At 25.3% G+C, this 13,103-nt stretch overlaps 1 protein-coding gene across 1 annotated transcript; it reads right to left on the bottom strand.

The window, feature by feature from the left end:
- Positions 1-391: 391 nt before the first annotated feature.
- Positions 392-12,270, bottom strand: LOC126908591 (ionotropic receptor 25a). Its single transcript, XM_050690802.1, has 18 exons — positions 10,443-12,270; positions 9,017-9,535; positions 8,696-8,848; positions 7,892-8,051; positions 7,681-7,823; positions 6,703-6,929; positions 5,869-6,050; positions 5,126-5,243; positions 4,843-5,070; positions 4,639-4,780; positions 4,293-4,348; positions 3,895-4,094; positions 3,633-3,771; positions 3,269-3,519; positions 2,819-3,018; positions 2,496-2,756; positions 1,553-1,769; positions 392-1,492 (listed from the first exon to the last, which is right to left on the bottom strand). Exons 2-18 carry the CDS (start codon positions 9,117-9,119, stop codon positions 1,453-1,455), a joined length of 2,820 nt encoding a protein of 939 aa, XP_050546759.1. The 5' UTR covers positions 9,120-9,535; positions 10,443-12,270; the 3' UTR covers positions 392-1,452.
- Positions 12,271-13,103: the final 833 nt, after the last annotated feature.

Here is a 13,103-nt window from a genome sequence, read left to right on the forward strand (position 1 = left end):
ATAAGAATAATTTAATTAATTGGGATCTTTGACTCACTGTAAAATTCATTATTAATATATTATTTTAAGGACATTTATAATACATGATCCTATGAACGCAAAGGAGCTTACAAAATAGCTAATATTATGTTATTTGATATAGTTTTAAAGAATAGTATTAATTAAAAAAAAAAAAATTATAAATAAAATAGAAGAATTGGATAAACAAGAAATGATAACAAAAATTAAAATAAAACTAAATTTACTTANATTTTTTTTTTACATTTTATTTAAAATTTAAAAATAATTAATATTTTTAATAAAATGTAAAAAAATTAATTATTGAGATATAGCTATACACCTAACGTCTAACTATTATTTAAAAAAAAAATCAACTAAAAATATTAACTGGATCAAAAGTTATTTAAGTTGTCAGTGAGTGGTGGGCCACCCTGTATAGCCATAATAATATACTATTATCAGTAACAATTAGCTTACTATTCGGTTTTTTACAAGCATGTTATTTTATTTATTAACTTTTATTGATGATTATATCTATATTTTATACATGTACTGTTTAGTGCTACATTTTAAAATACATAAATCTATTATTGAGAATTTTTCTTGATGAATTTATATTATATTATATGAATATATTTTGAAACATTATTATGTTACATTAAATGTACATATAAACATCTTAATAGAGCATCTAATATTTTTACAAACCATTTAATCAACTTAATTTTTGAACAACGACATTTCATATAAAGCTATTATTTGTAAATATTATATTATAAAAATAAAGTATGGAAACTTATCCCTATTCATTTATATTTATAGTTAATATTTAATTCAGAATTAAGAGTTAATCTTTTAATTATTTTTTAGTTTACACATCCAACCCCCCCGTTAAGATATCCTGCTTGCGAATAAAAAATTCGTCACACGTATTTTATTTGCTACAAATTTTTCTTTAATAAACAATTATAGGTATGCGAATAAAAATATAAAATACTAGCTTTATAGGCAAATAAAAGGTTTTGTTCTATTTTTGCATTAGTCATGTGTAATATTCTTTGTTTAACGTAATTTTGTGAACAATAAATGATAAAATAAAGTTTTAATTTTCTGATTTTACGTGGTTTTTAAACATCTAGAATCTAAAAAAAAATCCGAGCACCTTTCAATTCTTTTAACTATAATTTTTAATTGAAAACAGCTAAACAATTAATTCTTTTAAATATTAAAAAATATCAGTCGATGTTAAAAACATCGATGACTTCTCTATCGTCTTTAGTGTACAAACATTTTATGGTTATTTGCAAGCAGAAAAAAAATACTAGTATTTTAATCTTAATAATGCCTCTGACACACATTACAATTAAAAATCGATTACTCTTTATAACATAAATATGTAAAATTTTCTAAGTATAACTGATTTCAACAATGAAAACCACTTCTCTAAAAATATTATTTATCTTGGTTTGCAGTTGTCTGACCGATTGATCGTCTACATGAAAATAACAAAACTAATTATCGAACCTTTTAAGAATAAATTGATGGATTTCACCTAAATTCTTGCATGAAACCTCTTGATCTAATTCCAGACATATCGTTGAAGTTTGGTATAACTGGATATGCCATTTCATTACGGTTTATAACCATGTGTTTAGTGTTCATTGTATTAGAAACCTTAGGATTATTTTTGTACTTATACCACCAGTATTCAAAAGCTAACATGAGACAAGCTAATCCAATTCCAACAAATATAACAATGAACACTCCACCTAAAATTAAAAAAGAAAAACTTAAGTAGATTTAGCTAATATGTGGTTAATAAGTAATGAGAATCGTTTCCATAATTAAGTTTGGTACTTTTCTTTTAACTCGTATAAAGAAAAAACTATTTAACTAACTTCTCCGGTTATATAGAGTAAACTAAATCTAACAAATAACTCTGATAACTTTAAATCCAATAATCGTATAAGAATGCGAAAATTATTTTTAAAAAATTAATGAAATTATTATTGGATCAAAAATTATTAGAATTGTTTGTTTTTTTCTGCATAATCGAATTTATTTTAAATTATAAACAATACTACTCCAAGTTTATCATTTAAATTGAAAATGAGCCAATAGTATTATAAACTATTTTAACGTCCACGAGTCAAATTGATGAAAAAATTATCCTTAAGTTGAATTATATTTTTATCATTAAAATCAATTTTATTTAATTAAAAAGTTAAAATTAAAGAAAACCTGATCATGTATGTTATTTAAAACTAGATCGACAATAGTAAATATTATCGTAAAATAGATTATTTATATGAAAATAATACGCTCTCATAGTTGTATTGATAAGAAAATATAATTTCTAATTTTATTATAGCCAAAAAAGTATGGTAATAATTTTTTGAAAAATTTTAATATTATAATTGAATTTTATACACTATTTATAATTAAATTACATATAAGATATTCAATAAAAAAACTTAATTAAAATAATGAATGACCTATATTATGAATACTAATTCCGTCTGATTGATTATCTTGTTTTTCACATTGTTTTTTCTCCGGATTCATATTCCACCATGTTTCTTTTAATTTTTCCAATTTTCTTTTATTTAAAAGTAATAAAATTGCGTTATTAAACTGATCTTTTAATGGCGATCCCTGTTGTACAGCGATTGCATATGGTTTTCTTGAGAATTCGTCTCCCACCATTTGTAAATCACAGTTAATCATTACTTGGTACCTTATGTCGGTAGCATCGCCTAATAAAATTATGCATTTTACATTTGAACACTAAAATTTGTATATCAAAAAAATTTAGTACCGAGATAAGCAAAACCTTCACTAGAGGATTTTGAACTTCTAACTCTTTCAATAGCTTCTTCCAAAGTATTGGGTAGTTTCGCTTCTTTTATAGCTTGCCACATTTTTGTATATTTATCACTCACTGGATAATCCCATACTGCTAATTTAGCTCTTTCTACTTCACTTAAACTATCATTTAAACTCATGTCCTTCCATATTCTGAAAAAATAATTCTAAATCATTATTTATCATACAGAGTAATAACTATTTTAATATTTAAGGTACTAATGGTATTTTATACAATAAAATCTTTATGAATAATTTGTTAACTATAATTAACAATTTATTTTCATAATCAATTATTGCTTCTCCAATAAAAACAAATTGTTTTTACAGATTTCTTGTTTTTTGGTTTTACTGACAAGTTGATATTATATACAAATACATTTTTTTGTATACGATACATAACTCATAAAATCGTGTTTCGATATCAGCCATTCTTTGAAAATAAGTCATAGCAGAAGAACCATTTAAAGGAGCATATTGAATTTTGTACTGTTTTGATAGATCATCCAACGATTCAACAGGAGTATCCAATCTTGAAACTGTCAAAAAAGCTGCAAGATTAGCAGTGTAAGATGCAATAATAATGAAGCCAAATAGCCACCATGTGGCTGCGACTAATCGGCCAGATAAATTTTTAGGTGCTTCCCCACCACCCTAAGAAATAATAAATATTAGTGAAAAATTGAATAAAAATGTATTTATTTTTTTTTTGAATTTAGGATAGTTAAACAATAGCAAATTATTTGATTGGATAGTTCAAAAATTACCTGTGGAGTAAGAGATGTCATACAAAACCATAAACATTCTTTTAAGTTGAACTCACGCTTTTCTTCGTCATCTTTGTATTTTTCTCTATTATTTTGATAACTGTATGGACTCCAACGATCAAAAATCCACATTAGTATGCTGCAAAGCATATATTTTTCATACAAATGCATGTCGTTATGCAAATTTGAGTTAAAAATGATAAATAAAAAAATCAATTTTAACAATAAATGTTATAATTTGTTATTTTAATTTAATTATTACCTAGTGAAAAAGTAAGCCCCTAGAATACATATCCATACGTCGTTTTCTAGTACTGTAAGAAACTTAAATAGTGATGTCGGTGTTTTAGGTTTTTTCATCAATATGGTTATTCCAACTAAATCATAATAGGGTACTGTAAAATCGACAACATTTTCTCTCTCTGCCATTACTGACATTGACCCTAAAGCTATATCAGCTCTCTAAAAGCAATACAATTGGTATATCTTTTACGATTTTAATATTCATACTTTTAGAATATGATTTTGAAAATCAACAATAGTATATATAATATTTGCAATTGCATGTTATTTAGTATAAGTTTTTGGCTGTAGCTCGTTTAACATTGATAGAATATTTGATTTAGTATATTAATCATATTTGATGAATAATTTACATACTTTTTCAATTAGTTCTTTAATCATTCCATTCCACTGTCCATTGTCATCCATATGTCCTAAATATGATAAATATAATAAGTGGCGTATTCAGGGAAGAATAAAAGGGCTAAGCCTCTCTATTGGCTGTGTTTAACCATCATTTCACGTAAAAAGTCATTTATAAAAAAGGTCATTAAAATATTTTTATGGTATTAGCCCCTATTGAAATATTCTGAGTACGCCACTTAATGGAATGTTAACTAATTTTAATAATTAGCTTATTATTTTATTTTAATATTTTAAACATAATATATTTAGCTACAATAATAGCTAGCTAATTATTATAATAATTATTGCAAAGAAATACCAAAACTGTTATCTGGTGCAATATAAATCTCGTACTCAAAACCGATTTGTTTTTTAATTTCTTCAATTAAATCAATGCAATAGCCTTTAAATTTATGTCCTGGGCCATCTTCATCATCAACTTGCATCATAAATGGATTTTGCTAAATTAAAAAAATGAAGTTGTTTTTATGAGAATTTATTCAAAATACTAATTTTATTTTACCAAAACTGTGACTATTCTATAAACAGTTACAGCTGAAAATTGAGACATATTTGCGGCATCTTTAACAAGGATTGGCGAATTTAAACTAGCTTTCCATGATCCTACATTTTCTGCGCTAACTGATTGACTGTTAAGTACAGTTACTTTTTCAAGACGCATAGTGAACTCTTCATAGCTATGCCCATTGGAATCGATAATAAACGGGGCATAGAATGTAGGTTCTGAAAGCTTGTAAAATAATCGTTAACTGTTTCTTAATATTTAAAACTACGCTAAAAATTACTTCTTTGAGATATTTTCTTAAATCTATGTTACGTTTCGGAAGTGGATTTTCCTCATTGTACTCATCACAAGTAATATAAGATATATTTGATGGCCATTCTCCACTGTTCATCAACGACCTACGTATCATTTAATATTTATGATATTAAAGTACGACCATTAAAATTAAATAATATATATGTATTTAAATATTGAGCAAAATAATCCATTTATTGCAAAAATGTTATTTTAGATAATCATAATTTAGTTAACGAAAAAGTGGAAACAATTTTCATTATTAAAAAAAATGAAATATTTACAACAAAATTATAAATTAATCATAGCAAATATACTATTCTAACAATTGGTTGAGTAAAATATTGCGCAATTATTTCACTAGATAGCGTTGTATGCCACAAATTACATACAAACATTTGATTTTATCACGAAATATAATTTTATTTATAGAGTACCTATTTGTTAATTATTTTGATATCAACTAACATAGAATACGATGATGAACTTCTTGTAAAAGTTAAAAAAATCAGAAAAGATTTAAATTATATGTATTACAAAACAGTACATTCCAAATTGGGACACGTTAAAAATAATGGCAGAGTTTTTAATATATTGACAGACATTTTTAGTTTTTACAATATTCATTAAAAAAGTGAAAACAATGCTTATTTGTAAATACATAAAATTTTTCAAATGCTTTAAATGATAATATTTTTATTTAATAATATTTAGTGAAATGTTTTCTACCTTATTGATAAGAGTGATCGATAATAAAAATCAAAATAAAAAGCTGCTGCTAGTTCCGGGTTTGCTGTTAAACCGTATGTCGTTCTTAAATTGGACAGTCTTTCACGACTTCCGACATCCGGCTCTGGTTTTACATACAAAATAGTAGCATTCGAACAACCACACTTGAGAGAACCTTTATCCTATAAAATGAATCATGAATTTTCTTAAAATAATGATATTGGAATTTGTTTAACCAAAACAGAATTTATTTCAATTTTAATCAAGGAATATTTAATATCAATCTAAAGTAAATAATGCAATATAAAAAATGAATAATTATTAAAGTTTTTATTATAACACTAATAAATTATTTTAATTTAACAATTGACTATAGTAATAGTTCTAATTATTTTATATTTATATATTATTATATTTTAACTTAAATTGAAATGAACAATATTAAAATTTTTCTCCAAGATGATTATATAATTTATATTTATACTTGGAATAATGAACATGTTTATAATTTATGAGTATAAATCAAATTAATATTGTTAACCTGAATATCATCATGGTTATGAAATTCTTTAGTGTTTTTTTTTATAATTAATTTAAAAAATTATCTATGAAATCATATTATTACTGTTATTATTATAACAAATTGTTTTGTTGTTATTCTTTCTATAAGAAATGATTAAAATATGCTTTAAAATTAAAAATCTTATATTTTTAAGTGTATGACTTCCCTTGAATCATTTAAATATAAATACCATAGCTAACTGTATTAATTGTAACACACCTATTATTGTCAGTATTAACTAATGAAGAAAATTTTCTTGTCATTCTTTTTACCTGTGTAATAACATGCCAAGCATATTTTCGTCCGAATAATTTGTTTGAATTAGCATGATCTAACACAGTTTTGATAGTAGATAATTTTCCTAATACGAAAAAATTCACTATGTCTACATCTCGGAATCTAGTCAAGTGAAGTTTGATACTAGCAATATCATCAATAGCTGCAATTATATGCCTAGTTGGAATATTTTGTAAAAGTGACTTATACTTATGATCCATTACTAAAAACAATATTTTAACTATTAATTGTACTGTTTTGTGAATGGTAATTATTTTTAATAATTACATTTAATATTTAAAGTTAAGATTTATTAATTTTCAACCGTTTATAAAGATTAGGAATCCAAATAAAAAAATAGAAAATAGCTAAATAATGATAAAAATTTAATGAAATCATTTTAATGTGATTAATAAAGTACTGAATCGTTCCTAATTGAAAATGTTTCTGAATTTAGTAAAATTCAAAAATTTGTTAATTATAATCTGTGATACAATTATTGTTGTTCACAGTATATATTCATTAATACAGTTATAACTTTTTTTTCCGTTTAAGCTTCAAAACCCGTAGAACCCGTATTTCATCTAAAATCATTTAATAGTTAGATTTTCAAATATAACAGTTTACTAAAATAAAAGGCATTTCATTATTCAATTTATCCAGCAATGTATCGCTGGGTAAAATTAGTTTGGATGTGACGATGGTATGTATAAAATAAAAACATTTCGAAACCAATATATTTCTAAGCTTAAGTAAATAAATTCAAACAAGTCGAAACTTTTTATTCTCTTGACTTAAAAATGAAATAAGTATGGTAATTTCAATGAAAAAAGTCAATTTTCTGTCAGCTTCACATGCTTCTAGTATATATAGAACTCATGTTGAATTTTCCTTTATTATTAATTTATATTGTTAAACTGCAAATCTTAATTTTTAACTGTGATCAAAAAATTTAATAATTTTGTTGTATTTACCGAATGTATCATCAAACATAATTCCAGCATTTGTTATATTTTGTGATACTATTATACTTCTTATTATTTCAGGTATGATATCAGACGGCGGGTTTATTTGAATTAAATACTTCTGTTGTTCACCATCTAAATTACGCCACTGTCTTCAAATTATACGATATAAATTCAATATTAACAATTGATATTTTACTCTGATATTACAATTACAAACCTAATATCTCCATCTTGTCCATACGATGCACTAACAGTAGGTAGTGCTAGCGCAGCTGTAAATGACTTGACAGCTTCTGAAGCTACACCATTAATTGTTGTGTCAATTACCAAATGCGGAGGCTTATTATTTCGAATGGATGCATTATAATTCACACAAACTATACATTTAACAAAAGATTATTCTATCAATTATTTTTAAAGAAATTTGATTAAAAAATTTGTCAAATTAATTAGTTGCATGGGCTTTTCAATTATTATTCGTACATTATTTTTATAATTAAAATATGGTGGTAAAACAGTAACAAGACTTTTGGACATTTTCAATTAGATTTAAATTAAAAAAATTAAATTCTAAATCTCGAATTAAGTCAATTCTTTAAGAATATTAAAAAACTTAAAAATTATTTGACGTAAAATAATCTTTTGCTTGGTTGACATTCGCATAATAACAAAAATTTCAAAAGTTCTCCTAAAACACATTTTTGTTGTTCAATATAATTACCGTAAAATGGACTCAATTTGGCTGTTAAGCATAAATTTGGTTAGTTCTATATACAATTTTGAACTGTTTGTAAACTCAAAAGCATAAAATTGAATAATTAGTTAATTTTTCATTCGAAGTATACTATATCTCCAACCATGTTTGGTGGAATTAACTGAAGCTAAATAGATAAATTTGGAAGTGTCCAATTTCATAGGTGTATTTACAATATTTTACAATAATGTAAAATAGAATAAAAAGAGTTAAGGCGAATAATGTCGAAAAATATTATTACTATAGTTTGCATCACTAGTTACATACGTGCTTCCAATATAGCCGAAGCGTCGTCACCTCCAATTTTTACCGAATACAAGCCATCTATCATCAAACCTACTCTTGGATTTCTTCTGATATAATTTAAAGCTACTCCTAATGTATCTTCAGCAACTAAGTTATTGCGGTCATTGATAAAAACTAAAATAGTAATTAAATATACATAATTTGATTGATTTTTTATTTTATTTATTTGATAAATTGATTAGGAAGCTATAAGAATGGCTGATACCATAGCCTTGTTTAATACTGATAATATTGAAAATTTAATGGTTATATTTAATTAACTTCAATGAGTTTTTTACTTACGTATATTTATAGTTTGCAAATTTTGTGGTATGCAGTTATTTATTATCGTTGAAAAGAGAATGCTTAGAATTATCGACTTCATAGTGTTTTTAGCTTTGTACATACCGTATTTTGTAGTACATTACTTTCGCTAAAAAGGTGTTCTTCTTAGGATCTATTGTTATGAGTCGCCTAGGGAGACGTTGGTCAAAACACTATTAAACTTGAATGGATGTTCAATTTGTTAAAATAATTGACATTGTCAGTCATTTTAAAATCATTGTTCAAATATATGTAATTGAATTACAAGTTATATATGCATTATTTTGTAAAAATGAGATTATTTCATAACAAAAATTTCAAAGTCTTAATACGTGACTTCTACTATTGAACAATGAAAAAATATATATTTATTGTTATAAATTTTAGTAGTGTAACGAACACTAGCTTTTGAGACCGTTCGGTCCGATTTAAATGCTTTAATGAATATGCTTCAAACATAATCCTGATTCTTTTTAGGCATAACATTTTTGCAATCATCTTGATATTCGGCGTACCATTTAAAAACAAAAAAAATATTCGCAATTAAAAAATATATTTAAAATATTAATTTTAAATTAAAAATATAAAAAATATTTAACTCAAATAGCCGCAAAATTATTATAAAATCATGAAAACGTATTTTGGGAATAATGTTACCACCATCACCGCTAAACGAATTCATATTTTATGAGTTTTTATTTTTTAACTGATTTACAATATAAAAATTAATATACAATATATAAATTTTGTAAATTAAAAAATAAAAAGTAAAGTTTAGTAAAGACCAAGCAAAGTGGAGTTTTAACTATTTTTAGATTAGTATTGATTGATATCTGATAAAAATTACCGTAGTAAAACTCTTTGATACGTATTTGAAAAAATTAATACATCCATAAAATTGAAGATTAGTCGTAGGAACGTCTTTTTTTTTTTAATCATATAATATATAAAAAAAACCTTAAATTTTATTTAGCTTTGAATGATTTATATGTTCCTTTGTTTTATAAAAAACAACAAAATGTGTTAATTTTTTTATTATTCTTTAAAATAAAAATAATATTGTTTCTATTAGATATACCAATTTGAGTTGACTTTATTTCATATAGAAAATCTCAGAAATTTATAAAAAAAAAATTAAACAAACAAAAAGTTATTAGAATAAATTATCTATTATTTTTATTTAAATATTAATAAACATATATTTAGTTGGGATGGATCCTAAAATTCTTATGAATAATCGGCAGCCACGAGAGTCTAACAAGTAACCTCAACTTGAAAATTTTAAATTATACATACGTGTATATAAATGTAAGATACAATTAATATTCTAGATAAAATTATAAAAAAAAAAACATAATAAACATTTATGTTCTTGTTTTAAATATATATTAATGAATAAATTTACCTAGTTTAATCATATATTTATATCTAGATGATAAAAACGAATGTATGTCAGTATTTTGTTCTTTATGCATTCATCCGATAGCCATTAAACTTTAAAAAGTTGTTGAGTGGACTCCCTTGAAGGTTTCTATCAAGTACATCTATCCTACGCTAGATAGAATAGTTGACTCGAATAAATAAATTGAATTAAAATGACATGTCGCGACACTTTGAAGTGTTTTCCCGATGAAAATGAATAAGTTTCAATAAGAAAAAACACAGCACAGTGGAGATGTGGCAGTTGGGTCCAGTATAGGTGATATCTGACAGTGATTAAAATCACTATCATAAAAAACAATAGTGTTTAATTTAAAAAAATTGAAAGATTATTCCAAAAGCTACATGATCTCCTATTTCCTTATTTATATTCTGATTATAAGTTTTATGATTGATAAGTGTAATATTTGAATGTATATATATATAAAGGGAATAGGTCCGATTAAAAAAAAAAATTCTTCTTCTTCTTCCTTGCCTTAATCCCAACTACTTGGAGTCGACCACCCTTATCCTAAACTTCTACTTGACACGATCTCCCACATCATCTACGCTCACAACAGCTGTCCTCATATCGCAATCAATAGCATCCTTCCATCTTTTTCTATTAAGTCTATTTTCTCTCATCTTATCCACGATTGACGCTATACTTATACTTCCTCTTATATGCTCGTTCCTTATCCTATCTTCTCTAGCCACTCCACTCATCCATCTAAGCATTCTCATCTCTGATACACTTATTCTCTGCTCTACTTTCTTATCAACCGCCCAACACTCTGAACCATACATCATAGCTGGCCTCACTACAGTATTGTAGAATTTACCTTTCAGCCTCATTGGAATTCATTTATCGCATATGATTCCAGACCCTTATCTCCACTACAACCACCGCACTTAATTCTGGTTTTTAGATACCGATGTCTCATTTCTTATTCTCTTATCTTTTACCTTTTTCCAAATTTTCATACTATGACTCATAAGCTTTATGTCTCTATAATTTCCACACTCCTGTATGTCACCATTACCTTTAAATATCGGCACCACAATACTAATCCTTCATTAATCTGGAATTTTCCCTTCTAATAAGATTTTATTTAAATGTTCCTTCAACCACCTTATGCCAATACCGTCTTATATTTTCTATATTTCTATTGTCACTTTATCTGCTTTATTCTTTTTCATTGATGCCACAGTCTCCCATACCTTTTTCTCACTAATTAAATATACCAGTCTCTCATTCCACGAGATATCCTCTAATACCTCTTAAACTGTGCTTTACTTACTGCACACTTGGCTTCTTTGCACATGCATTTATACTCTATCCAATCTTCTCTCCTTTTGCTCGTCTGCCATACTTTGAATTGCTTTTTTTACTTTCTATGATTTTTTGAACATCCTCATCTCACCACCAGGTTTCCTTGTTTCCTGGCATTCTACTCCTACTTTAACCAACAATCTCCTTTGCAGTATACTTAACACAACTAGCAAATCTATTCCGCACATCATTTATGTCTCCCTCGACATTCTTTTACAGTCTTTACAAACTCTTTTTCATTTTCCCCTTTCAATTTCCACGACCGGATCTTCAAATATTTCCCCCGTTTTCCTTCTATTTTTGTATATTTTCTTTCCCGTACACCACACATACATTACTATCAGTCTATGTTGTGTAGTTACACTCTCGCCTGGTATAACTTTACAATATTTTACTCGCTCTCTCCCTTTCACATAAAATAATCAATCTGTGATCTTACATAAACAAAACATATGAAGTTACAATAAAGAAATACAATCATGAAATTTGAAACTTGTTATTTTTGAATAATATTTCACCCAATTTAATTAATATATAATTTAGTCAATCAAAAATTTACATAAAAAGAAAATACATCATGATTAATAAACTGAGAAAATTGAAAATTTTCAAAAATTAGCGATTTTTATATTTCTAATTTTTTTGAAGATATCCCCCATTACGAGAAATGAGAGAATTTTTTTCAATTTTTGAGGCTAATGTCTTTGACTAGATACAATATGCGATTTTTTGACGTATCGTTGAAAGAAATCTGTTCGGTGAGAGCTGAAAAAAGTAGTAACAGACACAGAAAAACAAAATAAAAAACATATCATAGTAAAATTAATACCTTCTCAGCTTTACATCGAAGCAAATAAATTGTATTATAACAAATATAAAGAGTAGAATATATATTTATATAAACATAGATACATTTTTATTATATATTATTTATATTCATTGATTTTATTTATTTATTTTACGCTTTTAATTTTTTTAGAAGTTTAAAAATAGGTAAATCTAATTATAATAATTGGTTTTAATAATATTATTTTGCGAACTGAAAATGTTTATCTTAATAAACCTTTCTTTTTTAATTAAAAAAAAAGTATACAGAAAAAATAATTGATCACTGACAACTTTTAAGACCACATTTAAAAAGTTATAGCATTATTACTTAATGGTAGGAAAAGAGTTCTGGGTTGAAAAAAATACTGTAAAATGAAACATTTTAAAAGTTAATTAATATAAGTTCTACAAAATACATTATGTAATTATAATTTCAGTTGAATTTTCGTTCAAGTCATTTTGATTACAATTGATTTTTCTTTTTAG

The sequence above is a fragment of the Daktulosphaira vitifoliae genome, unplaced genomic scaffold, assembly GCF_025091365.1.
Source record: "Daktulosphaira vitifoliae isolate Bord-2020 unplaced genomic scaffold, ASM2509136v1 Scaffold_5, whole genome shotgun sequence".
NCBI classification, from domain to species: domain Eukaryota; kingdom Metazoa; phylum Arthropoda; class Insecta; order Hemiptera; family Phylloxeridae; genus Daktulosphaira; species Daktulosphaira vitifoliae.

Bases quoted from the DNA above. Each gene is read 5' to 3' on its own strand.
- LOC126908591 (XM_050690802.1), bottom strand. From the start codon at position 9,119: ATGTACAAAGCTAAAAACACTATGAAGTCGATAATTCTAAGCATTCTC. The intron at 7,824-7,891 runs GTTTGTAATTGT...TATAATTTGAAG, and splicing joins GGACAAGATGGAGATATTAG to ACAGTGGCGTAATTTAGATG. The intron at 4,349-4,638 runs GTATTTCTTTGC...TATCATATTTAG, and splicing joins TGCACCAGATAACAGTTTTG to GACATATGGATGACAATGGA.